The following is a 20,262-nucleotide window of genomic DNA, read 5'->3' on the forward strand; positions in this document are numbered from 1 at the left end:
TTATTATTATTATATATTTCAAATCTGATATATTCTAATCACAAAATAGAAATAAAATTATTTTTATCTACCTTTTGTCATCTCTGGTTTCTGCTTTCATCTTCTTTTCACTCTCTTCCTTCCAGCATCTGCCCTCTCTCTTCAATCCAGCATCTGCCCCTTCCATCCACTGTCTGTCCTAGCCCTCTTCCATATGGTATCTGTCTTCTTTCTATACCCCTCTCCCCTTTCCATCCAACCTGCGCCCCCTATCTCCTTTTTATATGATTCATTCCAGCTTTACTGCTCTCTTTATTTTTATCTCTGCTACACCAGATCTACCATCATTGTCCCTCTCTGCTTATTTTTCTGCTGACCCCTTCCTATCATCAATCTCTCTACTTTCTCATGCCTGTCTCTCCCCTTCCCCTCCTCTAATCTCCCTGCCAGCTGTTTCCTTCCTTTTTTCCTTCTCCCTTCCCTCCTCCTCCTGTCCAGCAGTAACTCTCTTCCCTTCCTCCCCTCCCAGCAGCATCTCTCCTTCTCCCTCTCCAGTAGCAGCTGTCCCTTTTGTTCCCCTTGCCCAGCAGCTTCCCTCCAGGTCCAATAGCAGCTGTCCCTTTTTTTCCCTTGCCCAGCAGCTTCCCAGACTCCTTTCCCTCCTCCCCTCCCAGCAGCATCTCTCCTTCTCCTTCCCTCCAGGTCCAGTAACAGCGGTTCTTTTTTTCTCTTACCCAGCAGCTTCCCAGATTCCTTTCCCTCCTCCCCCTCCCAGCAGCATTTTTCCTTCTCCCTCTCCAGTAGCAGCTGTCCCTTTTTTCCCTTACCCAGCAGCTTCCCAGATTCCTTTCCCTCCTTCCCCTCCCAGCAGCATCTCTCCTTCTCCCTCTCCAGTAGCAGCTGTCCCTTTTTTTCCCCTTGCCCAGCAGCTTCCCTCCAAGTCCAATAGCAGCTGTCCCTTTTTTCCCTTGCCCAGCAGCTTCCCAGACTCCTTTCCCTCCTCCCCTCCCAGCAGCATCTCTCCTTCTCCTTCCCTCCAGGTCCAGTAGCAGCGGTTCTTTTTTTCTCTTACCCAGCAGCTTCCCAGATTCCTTTCCCTCCTCCCCCTCCCAGCAGCATTTTTCCTTCTCCCTCTCTAGTAGCAGCTGTCCCTATTTCCCCTTGCCCAGCAGCTTCCCAACTCCAATAGTGGCTTTCTCCCCTCCCAGCAGCTCTCCTTACTTCCCAGCGCAGCGATTCAGGAAGGCAGCCTTGGGTCCTTTGTTGGGTCGCGCCGCCTCTGAGGAAAGAGGAAGTTGCATCATCAGAGGCAGCCGCGACTCAGCAAGAGCCCCAAGGCTGCCTTCATGAATCGCTGCGCTGGGAAGTGAAGTAAATACTGCTTTGTTTACCTCATTGGAATAACTACAAGACGGCATTGTATCTTCCAAAACAGACAATATTCGTTTATTGTTAGTATAAAAACTATAAGTATTACAGCAGCAAAGGCATATTAGAAAAATGTATTGTCAGTTCAGAATATGCAATGGAGAGAAGAATTTGTACCCATATGCTTAGCAGGGGGGCTAGCAGTTCCCCGTAGCATAAGTAAGTGAATCTCTCTGGCTCTACCTAAAATACACGTGATTTTTATACAGAGAAATTCTTCCTTTGTTCCAAGAAAGTCCATCCCCGAATTCTGGTTATGTAATTCCCTATTGGTACATAAAATAATGTATAGCTAACTCCTCCTCTCAGTCCACGCCTCTCTCACCTCCAACCCCCCCCTCCCAGTAGGGGGGGGGCCTTGCATAAACAGAGAACTCTTGGTGAACTTTCTTTTTTCAGCACTGAGACATGTAGATGCTAATTAGTGGTTTTACAATTCTGTGCATATTCGGGATGGCATCCTTGTATGCTGAAAGTTGGCAAAGGTGACCTCTCAACAATCCAGCTGCTTGATTCCCATAGCTTGGTTCAGAGACAGGGAGCAAATGTTTTGGTACCAAGTTCTTTCATCTCGCTACACCCACATGAGCAGGGATCCTTGCTCATTATAAAGGTTTTATGGCTTTCCAGGGTGCCTGGCATATGAAGTCATACAGCACTGATAACAGTTCAGCAGAACCTTGGATAGATATCCTCCCAGCAGGGAATGGTAGCATTGCAAAGGCTGCAGATGTTTACAGACAGCAAGGTACAGGCTGGGCCTGGCTATGGGAAAATATAGGTCTGTAGTGTCCAGCATACACAAGTGAGAATATAGGTCTGTAGTGTCCATTTGAATCATCTGTATGTCCAGGATATCCAATGTTAGAAATAAAGGAGAGCTGCAGTGAGGGGAGAAAGCCACTGTCGGAGGCTCCCCAATATCTCTCCGGCCCAGCGCAGACTTCAGCTGTTGATCTTGCCAGCCCTGCGCGGACTGGCAGGAAATTGAAGTGAGTCAATCTTGCCGGCCCTGCGCAGACCGGCAAAAATTTCCTGCGGACCGACACCGGTCCGCGGACTGGCGGTTGAAGAACAGTGTTTTATAGAATCAGGGCTTTTGTTTTTCCCTGTGGGATATCATTTATACAGTCCTCTATCCTTTCTTTATGATTTTTTGGCACATACCATTGCATTTAAGCACTGTGGAAGAGTCTCCACAAGCTCAAAATATTGTTTTGACCAGCACTTTAGAGGTGGAAAGATCGCAGGGACTTTAATAGCAGGATGGAGTGGATGAGTGATACTGGACACCAAAGCTATTGCAAAGAAGCTGAAGTATGGTATTAATTATGACAATATTGGGGGGGGGTTGTTTTGGATTGAGGGGGTAGTGTTCTGTTTTCCTGCTACCTGGATTTTAATTCTGTGTTCAGTATTTCCTTAGTATTCTTCCTCTTTGCATTTAAAAGTACAATACAGATTTCTAGTGCAATGTGTCTAGTGGTCCTGAACTATAGGGTCTGAACCAGCAAGTTGCTTGCAGAAAACTGTCAATCATGTTTTCAAATCCACCTCCTTCCCAGCGAGCTTCTCCTGCCGCCTCAGTTTTTCTGCAAGCAAGTTGATCAGAGGTGTTTCTGATCTGCTCTGCAGTTTTTTATTTTTGGATATTTTTTCTCAGTATTTGTTTGGAGGCTCAGTATCCAGAGGTTTCCACTTGTTGATACCTCTGCCTAGGAGAAGACTCAGAGTCTGCTGCAGAATCAGCCTCTCAGGGTCACCTACTAGCCTAGGCATCCTCCTGGTATATTTTATAGCTCAGGGGGCATCCCCTATGTAGCTGCTCACATCCCTGATTTAGTCTGGAGCTTGAGCACAGGCTTTTTGGGCTCCTCCTCAACTTGGTCAGGCTAAACTCAGGGCTCTGGTCCTTTACCTAAGGGCCACCACAGGAGCAGATTACTGGGTACGATGGACCACTGGTCTGACCCAGCAGCTGCAATTCTTATGTTCATCTAGGCCAGGGGTAGGGAACTCCGGTCCTCAAGAGCTGTATTCCAGTCGGGTTTTCAGGATTTCCCTAATGAATATGCATTGAAAGCAGTGCATGCAAATAGATCTCATGTATATTCATTGGGGAAATCCTGAAAACCCGACTGGAATAACGGCTCTCGAGGACCGGAGTTCCCTACCCCTGATCTAGGCCAATATCCCATCTTCACGGACGCCAATCGGGATGCTGGCCTAGATGGACCATTGGTCTGATCCAGTAACATAAGAGCATAAGAATAGCCTTACTGGGTCAGACCAGTAGTCCATCAAGCCCAGTAGCCCGCTCACGGTGGCTAATCCAGATCCCTAGTACCTGGCCAAAACCCAAGGAGTAGCAACCAATCTAGGGTAAACAGTGCCTTCCCCCATGTCTTTTGCAATAACATACTATGGACTCTCCTCCAGAAAATTAAATTCCAGAGGTGAAGAATAGCTTTTCCAAAACTACCTGACTAAGTATTTTTATTGAAAGATTCCACAGCCCATGGATTTTTCCCTGATTTTGTTCTTGCCATGTATAAGGCGTATTGTATGCACATGGTTGGTGGTCCTTTCTCCTCTTCGGTGGCTTTGGCCTCATCTGAGGGGTCTTCTTTGTCGGCACCAGCGCCTCCTTCACCCCCTCTGTCATCTCCACCCTCGCCTAAGCAGCTTCGTGTTTCTTGGGAAGACGTTGTGTTCCTGGATGATGTTTTGTCCCCTGATGAAGATCTGGGTTTGTCCTGAGGACCTGTAGGACCCTCTAGGGGGGCAGATGTTGAGGATGGCTGGCTGTATGAGGCACCCGCAGGGGAGGATTCATCTGTGGTGCACATTTTTCACCGGGATGATCTCTAAGAACTTATTTTTCAGGTGTTGTCTGTCTTGCATTTTGAGGAGGACACCAAAGCGGTTCTGCGGGTAGTGGATCTTCTTAAGGGGATTCGCGCAGCTTCCCATTCCTTTCTCTTGCATCAGGATCTTCGGGATATAGTGCATGCTCAGTAGAAGATTCTGGATGCCCCTTTACGGCTGGCACAGTCTTGGCTTTATCCTATTCTTGAGCCTGATAAGGATTCTTTTCGATCTCAAGTTGTGGTTGCTGTGGTTTTGGCCATTGCTGAGAGGCATACTGTTCCGGTGGAGGGAGTTCATCCCTGAAGGACCCCCAGGACGGAGGATGGAGTCTCTTCTTAAACAGAGATTTGATGTAGCTCTGGTTGTCCAGGCAGCAAATTGTGGTGGTCTGGTGGCCAGAGCTGTTTCCGCTGGAACAAGCGTGTGTTGGATTGGGAGTCCAACTGGTCACTGGTAGATCAGGAGGTGACTAAAATTAAACTGGACTCTTCTTATCTTTCAGACACCATGCATGACTTGTTGCGTTCTTTGGCTAAGTTTATGGCCTTAGGGGTGGCTACCAGACGTACCTTATGGCTACTAGACGTACCTTATGGCTCCATGGTTGATCGGCAGACGCATCCTCCAAATCCAAGCTCAGTAAGTTTCACTTTACGGGTTATTTTTTCTTTGAGGAGGATTTGAACAAGCTGGTTCAGAGTTTGATGGACTCCAGGGTTCCCCAGTTACCAGATAACAAACCTTGCCAGTCTCCTAGAGGGAGTCTGAGTCAAGATTATCTTAAGGAGTTTTGCCGGTATCAACCTGGTCGGGTGTCTTTGGTGGGAGCTTCCTCCTGTGGTGATTTCTTCCAGCAGATGCAGTCCTTTTGGGGTGCTCACCAGGTAAGCTGGGACCCCTCCTCCCTCTCCTCTGCAGCTCGACCTACCCAATGACGGTGCTCAGGTTATTAGAAACATAGAAACATAGAAATTGACGGCAGAAAAGGGCTATAGCCCATCGAGTCTGCCCATACCAATGACCCACTCCCTGATTCTTACTCTCCTAGAGATCCCACATGAATATCCCATTTTCTCTTGAAATCTAACACGCTGCTGGCCTCAATCACCCTCTGAGGCAGCTCGTTCCAATGATCTACCACCCTTTCAGTGAAGAAGTACTTCCTCGCATCACCCTGAAATTTCCCTCCCCTGATTTTCAGCGAGTGTCCTCTGGTTACTGAGGGCCCTATAAGACTGAAGATATCATCTTTCACCTCTATACGCCCAGTAATATACTTAAAGGTCTCAATCATGTCCCCTCTCTCCCTTCGCTCCTCCAGTGAGTACATCCGCAGTTTTTTTAACCTTTCTTCATACGTGAGTTCCCTGAGCCCCAAAACCATCCTGGTAGCCATTCGCTGAACCGACTCAATTCTCAACACATCTTTTCGGTAGTGTGGTCTCCAGAATTGAACACAATACTCGAGATGAGGTCTCACCATGGATCTGTACAGCGGCATTATGACTTCAGGTTTTCTGCTGACAAAACCCCTACGGATACAGCCCATCATTTGTCTTGCCTTGGACGATGCCTTCTCCACTTGATTGGCAGCCTTCATATCGTCGCTAATGATCACTCCTAAATCACGTTCCACCGTGGTCCTGGACAATGTTTCACCATTTAGTGTGTAAGTTCTGTGTGGATTTTTTTTGCCTAGGTGCATTACTTTACATTTTTTAGCATTGAAGCCCAGCTGCCAAGTTGATGACCACTGTTCATTCCCCCTGGTTCAGGTAGGCGCCCGCTTAAGGGAGTTTTACTAGGGGTGGACCGAGATCATGACAGATCTGTGGGTCCTGGAGGTGATTCGAGATGGGTATTCTCTCGAGTTTGACCAGCCCTTGCCAGATCTTTTTCTCTTAAATACATAAATTTCCTGAATTTAGCAAAAGCTTATAGTTTGAGTTCCTGCTTAGCTATTTGTCAGACTGATTCTGAGGGACTGCACATCCCACTTGTACTGTAAGAATTCAGTGTGTTGTCGGTCTCCACCTGCTGGCAGTGGAGCGTAAACCCATCCATCTGTGCCGGTAGGCCTAAAAGAACGAAAATTAGCAGGTAAGAACCTAATTTCTCCTTTCTCATCTATAACAGTTCTATTAACAGCAGGGTTGATCAATGCAGTTCCCCCTACTTCCCCATGATCTATGGAACTGACTGAGGGACATCACTGTGTACAAGAAAGGCTATGCATGCTCAGAATTTTACACTTCTGAGCTCTGGGAGAGCTGTCAAATGTCATCACCTCCTTATGTGCCTGATCAGTCCTTCTGTCTCCCTGCATATTGAAATGCCCATTTCTGAGTAAGCATATCTGATGCTCATTTCATATTTATTCTTTACATGTCTGTGTAAAATTGAGTGTCTAAACTTGTGTGTCTGGTTTTATGTATGTTTGTGGGGGGTTTTTATGTACATTTTTGTTGGAATCTGCCTTGGATAAAGGCAGATAAAAATAATAAATTATAAAAATGACTGTGGTATTAGATTTAGTTCATGCCTTATCATTGGTGGTTCAAGATGAGTTACACTGAGGTGTGGTATGTATTTTCCTGTCCTCAAAGGGCTTATGATCTAAATCTGCACCTGAGGCTCAAGATCACAGGAAACAGCAGCAAGATTTGAACCCTAGCTTCCCTAGTTCTCAGCTTGTGGTTCGAACCACAAGGCTGCTTTTTCACTACCAGTTTTTAAGAATGGTGAGCAACTCCTTATATGAGTTTGTAAAGCTAAACACAATAGCAGCAAGTTATTATTGAGTTTGTACATCCTAGAAATGGCAAATTAATCTTTTTCTTCTTCCTTGCAGTGTCTAGCAGAAGGAGGTGACCTAAACTCTTTTGAATTCAAGTCATTAACGGATTCAGTAAACGATATCAAGGCTTCAATAGATGCTTCCAATATTAGGTAACTAGTTTTGCTTTAATTTTTCATGACATTTGTTATGTACAGACAAAAAAGTATCTTTCCAGGCTGATAAATTTCTAGACATGCAAACAATTTGAGTATTGTACTTAGTAAAGTTTAGTATATGAAAAATGTAATAGTATAAATGTGTCATTAACTTATCTCATAATTAAGGAACTTTCTTGACATGTAATCTTAAGAACCAAGTTCTTGGTAAATTAATTTAAATAGTAAATAGAGTTAATATTCAGTGGTGGTTGTAAGTTTGAATGTCAAGTGACTTCACAATAGAGAGCACCAACTTCAACCACAAAACGTACCTTATGATTTGATCCAGTTCACGTGTAACAGCCTAATTTCTGCTCCCAGCAGTACTAGTTATCATGCATTAAACCCCCTTATTGAGGTCAGCAACAAAGGGACACCCGACAGTTCCACAGAAAAAGAGCAAAGCAAACCAAACAGAAAAGGCAATGTGGCATGGATGTTCTTGATGTAGAAGGTTATTGGTACATCAGGTTAAACATTGTCCAAAACAAGACATATGGTATTCAAGCAGAACAGATGATTAAAATTACTGAGCACACACAGTCTGACATGGTCTGTTTCAGCTACAAAAGCCTTCTTCAGGGGTACTATAGAAATGTGTGTATAAGTAAAAATCAATTAAATACAAATGTATAATGGATGCAAATGAAAGGTGAATGTGACTAACTAAAATGGTTAAGGGTTGGAGGATTTGCTGTACAGTGAGAGATAGGGAAGCTGGGCCTATTCTCCCTTGAAAAGTGGAGACTGAGAGGGGACATGATTTTAACATTCAAGATAATGAAGGGAATAGACTTAGTAGATAAAGACAGGTTGTTCACCCTCTCCAAGGTAGGGAGAACGAGAGAACACGCTCTAAAGTTAAAGGGGATAGATTCCGTACAAATGTAAGGAAGTTCTTCACCCAGAGAGTGGTAGAAATCTGGAACGCTCTTCCAGAGGCTGTTATAGGGGAAAACACCCTCCAGGGATTCAAGACAAAGTTAGACAAGTTCCTGCTGAACCAGAATGAACACAGGTAGGGCTGGTCTTGGTTAGGGCATAGGTCTTTGACCTGGGGGCCACCGCGTGAGCGGACTGCTGGGCACGATGGACTGCTGGGCACGATGGACCACTGGTCTGACCCAGCAGCGGCAATTCTTATGTTATAAAGTGAAAGAAGAAGAATACTGTTTCTGAAAAAATGAGGATATAAATCCAAAGTGAATTTGGTAAAAAAGTGAGCAAAAATGTGGCGACATATGAAATGGGCAATAGTGAATAATACCAAAAGGATAGTGGTTAAGCTACCAGAAATGTGACACAGAGCCAGATGAACAAAGAGGTGTGGGTATGAGGGTGATCACGTGATTTAAACAAGGCTAACACATGGCAGGTAATAGAGACCACAATCCTGATTAGAATATAAAATTATGAAATAGGAGAAAGCAAATCCTAATCATCAAAAGACAGAGTATGGAAAAATTAATAACCAACCCTAAAGATAACTAAGCCAAAAGAAAATGAGCTAATTGTTAACATTTTAAATAATACATAAACTAATAGCCAACATAAAAATGAATCACAGGAGAGTTCTACAAAAACATTTTTAACCATAAAATGGAGGATATAAAACCAATGTGGATTATCCAAAGATTATATTATTATCCCAGGACAAGCAGGCAGCCTATTCTCACATATGGTTGACATCATCCACAGAGCCCCCCTGTGGACAGCCTCGCAAGCATACTTGCTTGTAGAAACTTCAGAAGTTTCGAGTCAGCCACACCGCGCATGCATGAGTGCCTTTCCGTCCAGCACAGGGCGAGTCTCCTCAGTTTTCTGCAGAGCTGAGAAGTCTGTACTTTGACACTCTGCGTTGAACATCGTTCCCTTCGTGCCTTCTCTCATTGCAGTTGTGTTCTTTTTAGTCGCGAATCACTGTTACTTCTTTTCTTTTAATTTTTCTTTTAATTTTTCTTCGTCGACTGAATGGCGGGGCAGGCCGCTCGGCTGCAGCCTGCGGGCTTTGACTTCGCAGCGGCTATCTTCCCTCCTATGTCCCGACAGTAACGGGCTTCAAGAAGTGTAGCCAGTGCCAGTGTGCGATTTCTCTCACGGAACCACACCGCTGGTGCCTCGGGCCTGACCATAGTCCTAAGTCGTGCGAGCGCTGTGCTACTCTTCAACCTCGAGACCTTAAACGTGGGGTTTTAGTGGAAAAACTCTTCAGGATGGACTCTTCAGTGACACCTTCGACCTCGAGTGCTGCCTCGGTCCCACCTTCCTCCGAGGGTCCTCCTGCTTCCACAACTCCGACCTCGAGTCTCATCAGACTGTCCTTGTTTGGATCGTCTTTAGCCTCGAGTACACCTGTTTTATCATCCCCTGAGCTCCCCTCAGGTCATATCCCTAAGCAGAAGGTTCTAACGGTGGTCCTCAAGCTCTCTAAGACCTTCAAGTCAAAGCACATCTCCACTGCCACCTTGGAGCCTTTAGCCTCAGCAAGTGGTCCAGTTTCAGACGCGGATCCACATTTGCAGGCTTCTCTCCAGACCATGCTAGAGTAGCAATTTGTTCAATTACTGAGCAAATATGGTTCTGCCTTGACAATGCCTCCTGTAATCTAGCCTGGGCAATCAGCAGTCTCCCGCGAGGTCAAGTCCCTGCTTGTGCCTCGAGCTGAAGCTTCACACTCTATGCAAGGAGCAGAGTTTTTGCAAGTGTCTGGCCTGGCATCTACACACTCGATGCAAGGAGTAGATTCTTTGCGAGTGTCTCAACAGGAATCCTCACACTCCATACAAGGAGCAGAGTCTTTGGGAGTGCTTCGAGATTCCTTGATCCAAACCACTGAGTTTCGATTTACAGCTTCCAGCCCTATTCATTCACCAGCAACATTGCCCATTTCCATACATAGGGCAAAGTCTCCTCAATCCTACTCGAGACCTGCTTCCAGGCATCATTCATTGTCGATCGAGGCCTTCATCAAGGTGCAGGTCTTATTCCAAAGAGCAGCCTTCCTCGTCTAGACCTCATTCCAGACCTTCCAGTTCTTCGAGGCCTCCAACTCCTTGATCAGGGTCGCCGCTTCCATTGCCTACTCCAAGTCTCCATATTTTGTGGATTGCCACTTTTCCAGAGAGACTTCGCCTTCATTCTCCACTCAAGGCGCCTCGAGGTCATCAAGTCCCTCTCGAGGCAAGGCCCTGGCAGATCAGCTCTCCTTCCTTCGTCAGATGGCTGATGACTTGGAAATTCAATTAGATGCTGGTTCTAAATACTCTAAGGAGTATCTCGAGGTCATGCATCTGCCTCAACCTCCTGCAGAGTCACTTAAGCTTCCTCTTCATAAGCTTTTGTCTCAAACTTTCAAAAGATATTTGGAGACTCATTATGTTATACTTGCTGTTCCAGGCAAGTTGGACTCGAGGTATAGAACTCTACATTGCAAAGGGTTTGAGAATTCACAGTTATCTCACCAATCCCTCCTTGTGGAGTCATCTTTGAAAAGAACCCATTCTTCCAGGGTCTATGCTACAGTTCCTCCTGGAAGAGAGGGTAAGACCATGGACAAGTTCGGACGTCGTCTTTATCAAAATGCTATGATGTCCTCCAAAGTCCTCAACTACCATTTTATCTTCTTTACTTATCTCAAGTTCCTCATTGATATTCTTCCAGGCTTTCTCCAGAACCTGGATCAACATAGGCATTTTGAGTTCCAAGAAGTCACTGCTACTTTGTCACAACTCAAATTGCATCTTCTCCAGTCATCTTATGATGCCTTTGAACTGTCTGCTAGGGCTACTGCTTTCTCTGTAGCCATGCGCCGCTTGGCCTGGCTTCGCACCATTGACATGGATCCTAATCTTCAGGACCAACATTCCTTGTGAAGGTAATGACCTCTTTGATGAATCCATAGAGGCTGCCACTAAGAAATTGTCTGAACATGAAAAGTCCTTTGCTTCCATTGTCAAGCCAAAGCCAGCTCCTGCAAAACCTTCACACCCGACTCCAGTTTTTCAGAGGTGTTATACTCCAAGGGCGGCTCCTTACACTCGAGCACCTCCCAAGAAACAACAGCAGCAGAAGCAACAGAAACCTCAGCGTTCTTCTGCGCCTAAGGCTGCGCAGCCTTTTTGACTGTTTAAAACAGAGCATAACCTCCATCGTTCTGCCTCTGTCCTCCCTTCTCCCCATAAGCAGTCATCTCCTTCATTTTTACCATCGCTGGGAGACCATTACATCCAACCTCTGGGTGCTGTCAATAATCAGGGAAGGATACTCTCTTCATTTCACTCAGGTTCCTCCAGATCTGCCTCCAAGAGAGTATCCTTCCAGTCCATCCCAGACCGCCCTTCTTCTTAAGGAAGCTCAAGCTCTGCTTCATCTCCGTGACATCGAAGAAGTTCCTCTGGAACAGCAGAGCAGGGGGTTTTACTCTTGTTACTTCCTAGTTCTGAAGAAGACAGGCGATCTGTGACCCATTTTGGATCTCATGGCTCTCAACAAATTTTTAGTCAAAGAAAAATTTTGCATGTTGGCCCTGGCGTCCCTTTACCTCCTTCTAGATCAGAACGATTGGTTATGTTCTCTAGATCTCAAGGAGGCTTATACTCGCATCCTCATTCATCCAACCTCCTGTCAGTACCTCAGATTTAATAATAATAATAACAACAGTTTATATACCGCAGGACCGTGAAGTTCTATGCGGTTTACAATGAATTAGAAAGATTCTACAAATTGAATGGAACATTCATAGTTAGAGATTGGTGGTTAACAGTTTACAAGATCAGATTTGGGGGTGGGATTGTGTTGGGGTCTATTAGGGTGGGGAATCTGCATTACCAATACAGAGTGCTACCCTTTGGCATGGCTTCATCTCCCAGAGTGTTCACCAAGTGCCTGGTGGTGGTAGCAGTAGCTCTAAGGAACCATGGTCTTCAGATGTTTCCCTACCTAGACGACTGGCTCATCAAAGATTCAACATCTCGGGGGGTTATTGTAGCGACCCAACGGACTATGTGGTTCCTACAAAGCTTGGGATTCGAAATCAACTTCCCCAAATCCCAACTTCAGCCCTCTCAGAATCTACAGTTCATCGGAGCTGTTCTGGACACTATCCAACTCAGAGCATTCCTTCCTCAACAACGTCTGGATGCTCTTCTTCAACTCTGTCATGCAGTGTCTTCCCGCTCTTCAATCTCAGCGAGACACATGATGATCCTACTAGGTCACATGGCCTCCACAGTGCACGTGACTCCTTTTGCCAGACTTCACCTCAGAATTCCTCAGTGGACCCTGGCATCTCAGTGGATGCAGGCTTGCGAACCACTCTCTCGACACATTACAGTCACTCCTTCTTTGAGACAATCTCTCCGCTGGTGGATCCTCTCTGCCAATCTCTCTAGAGGATTGCTGTTTCAAACACCCCCTCATCAGAAGGTCCTTGTAAGGTAAAGTACAATCCATCTAAGGGTTTTCCAAGGTCTTTTGATTTCTATCTCACTCTGTCTATACTGCACGAGGTCTTTTAAGTGGAAAATACCATCTCTCACCTTGTCTTAGGCAGCTAATAATCCTATTGCACAGTGCCTACAAGAAAAAAATAAAATTGAATTCTTCTTACCCAGTTGAAATCATCAGGAAAGACCGAGATGAGCCCCCAAAATGTAAGGTTTGAAACGCCAGGTCCCAGAATGTTAGGTTGTAGGGGTTACGTGAGAGGCGCCCTTACAAACGCCAGGTCCCAGGTTCAATTCCCTCAACGAAGATTCACCAGGAGTAGAATCAAATGAGAAGCACAGCCAGAGGTGATTGCATAAAGAATATATTATAGAAATAGGCATACAAAAAAGTAGGATTCATAAAAGTTACAATTACATTCATAAAAGTTACAATTACAGAGACTGCTTCTGTGTTCTTGTGAATGAGAGAGAACACACAAAGAAAGAGAGAGAAAGGGGGGTGGGGAGGGTGATGCCCCAAGCTAGCAAGAGAGACCAGAGCCAAGAGAGGGGGGTGATGGTCTAAGCTTCGGGTTCCAGAGATAAAGAGAATGATAGACAGAGAGATAGACAGAGAAAGAGATAGATTCATGTGTGTTGCAGAGAGGAGGCTTTTATAGCTTGGAATCTTATTCTGAATATAGAAACTCCTGTATTTCCCAGTATTTTTCTGTTTAGAATTTGTAAACTGTTTGAAACAATGGTTAGTTTAATTGATAAGGAGGGTGTGATACTTGCAGGCATGGTAGATGGGATTAGTCTCTGGCTTCTTTGTCCCATTCAAGCAGCCTATCTTCTTGATAAACAATCCAATCTGGCTGGATGATTAATGTATGTGAATTCTGTGCAGGAGCCCAGAATTCTGCATCAACATTCCAGAGTCAGATTGATATAATTTCCCATAGGCCTTTGATGACATTAGTTATGCCAACTGAAAATGCTGATTGCTAGCAATAGCTATGCTGACAGTCCTCATGACAGATTCCTCGAGCTATGCTTTGGGGGCTCATTTCGATGGTCTCTGTACTCAAGGCCACTGGTCCAGCACAGATCATCAGTGTCACATCAGTCTGTTGGAACTCAGAGCGATATTCAATGCTCTCAAAGCTTTTCAGTATCTTCTTCACGACCAAGTCACCGTGTCAAGAAGCTCTGAAGGTTTGGGACTGGGCAATCCTCCACAACACCTTCCTGAAAGCTATCTTTTTCCAAGGGGCGAAAAACTGTTTGGCGGACAAATTGAGTCGTCTTCTGCAACCTCACAAATGGACACTCAATTGCTCGCCTCTTCATCACATTTTTTCTCAGTGGGGGACTCCTCAGATAGATCTCTTTGCAACTCCCCACAAACACAAACTGCCTCAGTTCTGCTTCAGGATATATTCTCATCACCTTGAGGCAGATGCTTTTCTACTGGAATGGACAAATCACTTCCTGTATGCATTTCATCCATTCCCTCTCAGATCAAATTATATAACAAGTATTCAAAATCATATTGTGTTTTGGACTCATGTCCCACAGAAATTATGAAAGCAGCTCCATTAAACTTTAAACTATCTTTGCTAAATTATTTAACCGATAATCTAAAAAATGGAAAATTCTTCACTAACAATGGCCACATAATAATAACCCCAATTCCAAAAAATAGCAAAGAATCTTCAGCACTAGTCACCAACTACAGACCAGTAGCATCAATTCCATTTATTGTAAAACTCATGGAAGGACTGGTACATATCCAATTAATCAATCAATTCTCTCTCTTACATGAAACTCAATCTGGTTTTAGACCTTTGTTCAGCATCAAGACAGTAATTGCGGCTATCTTGGATAACTTACGTGTCCTGTTCAGTAAGGGACTTAACGCCCTGATCATGCAATTCGAAATGAGCTATGCGTTTGACTTAGTAGACCATGGAAAACTGCTACAATGCTTAGATGCAATTGGTATCAGAGCAGAGGTGCTAGACTGGTTTCGAGATTTCCTTATGTCTCACACCTATCAAGTACGTTTCAATTACGACCTCTCTGTTACCTGGAGCAATCCATCTGGCGTGCCGCAAGGGTCACCACTATCCCCATTGCTTTTCAATATCTACATGTCTTCATTAGGTGCGCAATTGTCCCAGCTGAGGTTAAAATTATTTAGCTACGCAGATGACTTCACGATCATTATCCCATTCACTAACTCTCTCGGAAATCACTCCCAAAGCAACACAAGTACTAAATTTGATGGAGCAATGGATGACAGAATTCAGATTGAAACTTAACTCAGAAAAAACAAAATTTTTTGTAGCTTCACAACACCCGCTTGATACCAAAACATCACTATACATCAATAAACTCAGTTATCCTATTCAATCCACTATAATGATGGATCGCAAAAAAATGTGACAGTTGGAAAACCAAACGGTCAGAGAAAACACTATAAAAACAAAGCTAGGGAAAATGCCAGTTGTACTTACATATGCTGAATGGTGCCCGTTTTGCAAAGCACGTAGCTTAGCAAAGATGAAGCAAAAAATGCCACGGGAATAACCAGAGTGAAGAAATAGGCTCAATATAGTGACGTCAGAAACCCGTGCAATGGTATGGAGAAACGAAAGGGCAAAAATACAGAGAATAGCTGAAAAATGAGTTAGTTTTGGGACTTAACTGGATTTGTTCACCAGCTCTCAGGCTAAAGGGGGTGAAGTACCGTATTTCCCGCCGTCCCGCTGCATAGGCCGCAGAAAAGGGCGGCCTATGTTTAAAAACCAGAAGATAAGCCGCCCCATGGTATTAGCCATGGCTTATCTTCTGGTACCTCCCCTGCCTTTTAAAAATTTTCCTCTCCCCAGCTCAGTACCTTTTTCAGTACCCCTGGACGGCGAATCTCCAGCGGTGCAGTGCAGCTGCGATCTCTTCAGCATCCAGCCTGCCCCCACACCGCCCACTAAATGGCCGACATCAGCTCTCACGAGACTCACAAGAACTGATGTCAGCCACCCAGTCAAGCGGTGCGGGGGCAGGCCCGATGCTATAGAGATCGCGGCTGCCCTTCACCGCTGTAGATTCGCCATCCAGGGGGCTCCGAAAAAGGTACTGGGGATGGAGGGGGGATGATTTACAATCGCTGCATAGGCCGCCTATATATGGGGAAATATGGTATGTGCTCAGAAAAGTTGTGGAATTCTGCAATACCCAGACTGCGGTTTGGGATTGAACACCTAGCACATGGGTAGGGAACTCCGGTCCTCGAGAGCCGTATTCCAGTCAGGTTTACAGGATTTCCCCAATGAATATGCATGAGATCTATTTGCATGCACTGCTTTCAATGCATATTCATTGGGGAAATCCTGAAAACCCGACTGGAATACGGCTCTCAAGGACCGGAGTTCCCTATCCCTGACCTAACGTATGGAATCCTCCTGGGACTAACAAGATTATCGAAGGTATAAACCTAATCTTCCAATACCCTCCCCATCTCCCTTTGGAGTTGTATTCAACAAGCTACAATATAGGACTGAAGAACACTGCTCAAACATTGGGTGGTGCGGTTAGAATATGTTGCATATTTTAAGCTAGCCATGCACTACACCAGGCTCCATCAATGATGTCACCTGGATGTGAGAATATTTGGCCTGCTATCCTCTGGGAATGCCTGCTTACTAGTAAGTAGAGAATGACACGGTTATTACCGCGGGTAACCCGCCAAAACGGGGAGAGAAAAAATAGTGGTCGCTGCGGGGATGGGGACAAGGCCATTTACCGCCCCGTGGAGCGGTAAATGGTCTTGTCTCCACAGTGAGGCAGTCACGGATCGCGCAGTCCAGCAGCCTTCACCCGCCCGATCGCAGCGTTCCGCCATCTCCCTCCTGCCACCTCACCTTAGATGCCGAGTTTGCCGACTTTCGTTTTCACCCTGCCGCACACTTTCAAAAAGCCGCATACGTGCAGCTGCTCCAGTTGATTGCTGCTCCAGTTGTTCAATCTTCTCCTCTCCTGCAACTTCCTATTTCCGGTTGCGTCAGAGGAGAAGATTGAACAACTGGAGCAGCCGCGTGTGTGGCTGGGTGAAAAAGAAAGTCGTCAAACTCGGCATCTAAGGTGAGGTGGAGGGAGGGAGCTAGACGGGCGGAAGGGGGCTGCTCACACTAGGAAGGAGGGAGTGAAAGGAAAAGAGATTCTGGGCCAAGGGGATGAAGAGGGAGAGAAAGAAACCCACAGCAGGAAAGAAAGGGGACGGCAGTCAGGTGAGCCAGATGCTGGAAGCGGAGGGGAGGGAGGGGAAAGAGGGAAAGAAGCGAGACACATTGGTGTGGAAGAGGAAGAGAGGGGAAATCTGGACACAGGAAGGTAACAGAAACAAAGGGGAAATTATGTGCATGGGGGCATAGGGACAGAGACATAAAGGGGACATTCATACATTGCCCGACAGTATGATGCGGGACCTACTCTTACTGGAACATTGGTCCTTGACTTGGCAACTAAGCTTCAATCAAGAAAAAGAGAGAAAAAGATTAGTGTACAAATAAGAAGGGCAAAAACTAGTTGAATCAAAAATAAGCCCCTCACATTCAATAACGTCAAAATAATATAATAATAAAAATGGAAAAGCAAAAAAGTGTAAATGTCAGAAATAGACTTATAAACAATTTACAAAACTTTATTCATTTCAGAAATATTATAATATGAAAAGTATCATTAACTTAATAAGACTATTATAAAATCAGTATAAAGATATATAAAAGACTCAAGCCCCACTAGCAAAAAAATGTAAGCTTCATGATCATGAATGAAAAAGGGATCCCAATAGCAAAAGTTTCCACCCTTTAAACGCTTTTAAATCTAGAAAATATTATCTATATAAACCAAGAAGAGTGCTCAGAAGCAAAAGCATCAGTAGTAGAATGAATAGATACAATTTTAAATATATAAAACAAACATGTATGGTAGCATAACAGCTTAAAAGATGCAAAAACGATTACATTCAATAACAGTTACAGACAAAGCGAACACAGGCAAAAAAAAGCACATGAAAGGGTCATCTGACAATCAAGTGAAAATATCATGCAAAAAATAAAGAGTTCAATCAGGTAAAAAGTGAGAACAAGTTCAGGCAAAATCCGAACAAAAAGAGAATTGAAAGCAAATGTCCTGAAAGCAAATCAAGTCCAAAAAAAAAGAAACAAAGTCCTTAGAATCCTAGGACTGAAAATCCTGTATACTAAAGTCTGTATCCAGGTGTACCTTACGTCAAAGACTTTAGTATACAGGATTTTCAGTCCTAGGATTCTAAGGACTTTGTTTCTTTCTTTGGTTCTTTTTTTTGGACTTGCTTTGCTTTCAGGACATTTGCTTTAAATTCTCTTTTTGTTCGGATTTTGCCTGAACTTGTTCTCACTTTTTACCTGATTGAACTCTTTATTTTTTGCATGATATTTTCACTTGATTGTCAGGTGACCCTTTCATGTGCTTTTTTTGCCTGTGTTCGCTTTGTCTGTAACTGTTATTGAATGTAATCGTTTTTGCATCTTTTAAGCTGTTATGCTACCATACATGTTTGTTTTATATATTTAAAATTGTATCTATTCATTCTACTACTGATGCTTTTGCTTCTGAGCACTCTTCTTGGTTTATATAGATGATATTTTCTAGATTTAAAAGTGTGTAAAGGGTGGAAACTTTTGCTATTGGGATCCCTTTTTCATTCATGATCATGAAGCTTACATTTTTTTGCTAGTGGGGCTTGAGTCTTTTTTATATCTTTATACTGATTTTATAATAGTCTTATTAAGTTAATGATACTTTTCATATTATAATATTTCTGAAATGAATAAAGTTTTGTAAATTGTTTATAAGTCTATTTCTGACATTTACATTTTTTTGCTTTTCCATTTTTATTATTATATTATTTTGACGTTATTGAATGTGAGGGGCTTATTTTTGATTCAACTAAGCTTCAATGCCAAAGAGTGTAAGGTCATGCACCTAGGTAGCAAAAATCCGTGCAGAACTTACACCCTAAATGGTGAGACCTTAGCTAGGACTGCAGCAGAACGAGACTTAGGAGTGATCATTAGTGAAGACATGAAAACTGACAATCAAGTGGAGAAAGCTTCATCCAAGGCTAGACAAATGATGGGTTGTATCCGTAGAAGTTTCGTCAGCCGGAAGCCTGAAGTCATAATGCCGTTGTACAGATCCATGGTGAGACCTCATCTGGAATATTGTGTACAATTCTGGAGGCCACATTACCAAAAAGATGTGCTGAAAGCTAAATCGGTTCAGCGAATGGCCACCAGGATGGTCTCAGGACTTAAGGATCTCCCGTATGAGGAAAGGCTGAGTAAATTGCAGCTATACTCACTCGAGGAACGTAGAGAGAGGGGAGACATGATTGAGACGTTCAAATACATCACGGGCCGTATTGAGGTGGAAGATGATATCTTTTTTCTTAAAGGACCCACGGCCACAAGAGGGCATCGGACCCACAGCCACAAGAGGGCATCCACTGAAAATCAGGGGCGGGAAATTTCATGGCGACACCAGGAAGTATTTCTTCACCGAAAGGGTGGTTGATCATTGGAATGATCTTCCACTGCAGATAATTGAAGCCAGCAGCGTACCAGATTTTAAGAGAAAGTGGGATAGGCATGTGGGATCTCTTGGGGGAAGAAGTTAGGGGGGTGGATCATTAGAGTGGGCAGACTTGATGGGCTGTGGCCCTTTTCTGCCATCATTTTCTATGTTTCTATGTTACATGCCTTGGGGATGGTATATGGACACAGGGTGGGGCAATGCCAGATACATAAGGGAGATATTAGAAATGGGGAAAATAGGAACACAGAAGCGAGTTGGTTTGTGGGGATGGGATGGGGACCAAGTTCTCAGGCTCCAGCGGCTTGCACAAATTACATTGTAACGCACCACGAAGGTAAGAGGGAGGGAGATAGATAGTTAGTCCGCGCGAGGGGAGCTGAAGGGTGGTAGAAAGGAACAGATGGTGAAGGAGGGAGAGAAGGGTGGTGGTGGAACGAAATAGAACAGACGTTGAAGGAGGGTGGAGAGGAACAGATGCTGAAGGGAAATGTGGAAGACAGAGTGGGGAGAAGACGCTGGAAGGGAAGAAGACAGATGCCAGACTATGGGGGAGCGGAGGGAAGAAGATGGGTGTCAGACCAATTGGGGGGGGTGAAGGGAGAGGCACAGTAACAGAGCAAATGGAAGACGCAGAGAGAAGACAGACAGTAGATGGAAGGAATTGAATGAGAAGATGAGGAAAGCAGAAACCAGACAACAAATAATAATAATAATTTTATTCATATATACCGCCATGCCCAACGAGTTCTAGGCGGTTCACAGCAATTACATTAGGATCCGCATTGACATGCCGATTTACAAACAATGTATTGGATTTACAACACCTTCAGCCAAACATGGCTGATGAAGCGGAAGAGGGAAGGAGAGAAGGAAGAACGAGATCAGTAGAGGGGGGGGGGGCTGGGCCGAACCGGCCGAT

At 44.5% G+C, this 20,262-nt stretch overlaps 1 protein-coding gene across 6 annotated transcripts in view; it reads left to right on the forward strand.

Moving 5' to 3' along the window:
* The window catches only part of LIN9 (lin-9 DREAM MuvB core complex component), a 234,035-nt gene that overhangs the window by 210,877 nt on the left and 2,896 nt on the right, over positions 1–20,262 (forward strand). For all 6 annotated transcript variants that reach the window (XM_033939856.1, XM_033939857.1, XM_033939858.1 and 3 more), the window contains one exon: positions 7,130–7,227. In XM_033939856.1, the coding sequence (XP_033795747.1) occupies positions 7,130–7,227 (98 nt within the window). The remainder of the gene's footprint in view (positions 1–7,129; positions 7,228–20,262) is intronic.

The sequence above is a fragment of the Geotrypetes seraphini genome, chromosome 3 (assembly GCF_902459505.1).
Source record: "Geotrypetes seraphini chromosome 3, aGeoSer1.1, whole genome shotgun sequence".
Lineage (NCBI taxonomy): Eukaryota > Metazoa > Chordata > Amphibia > Gymnophiona > Dermophiidae > Geotrypetes > Geotrypetes seraphini.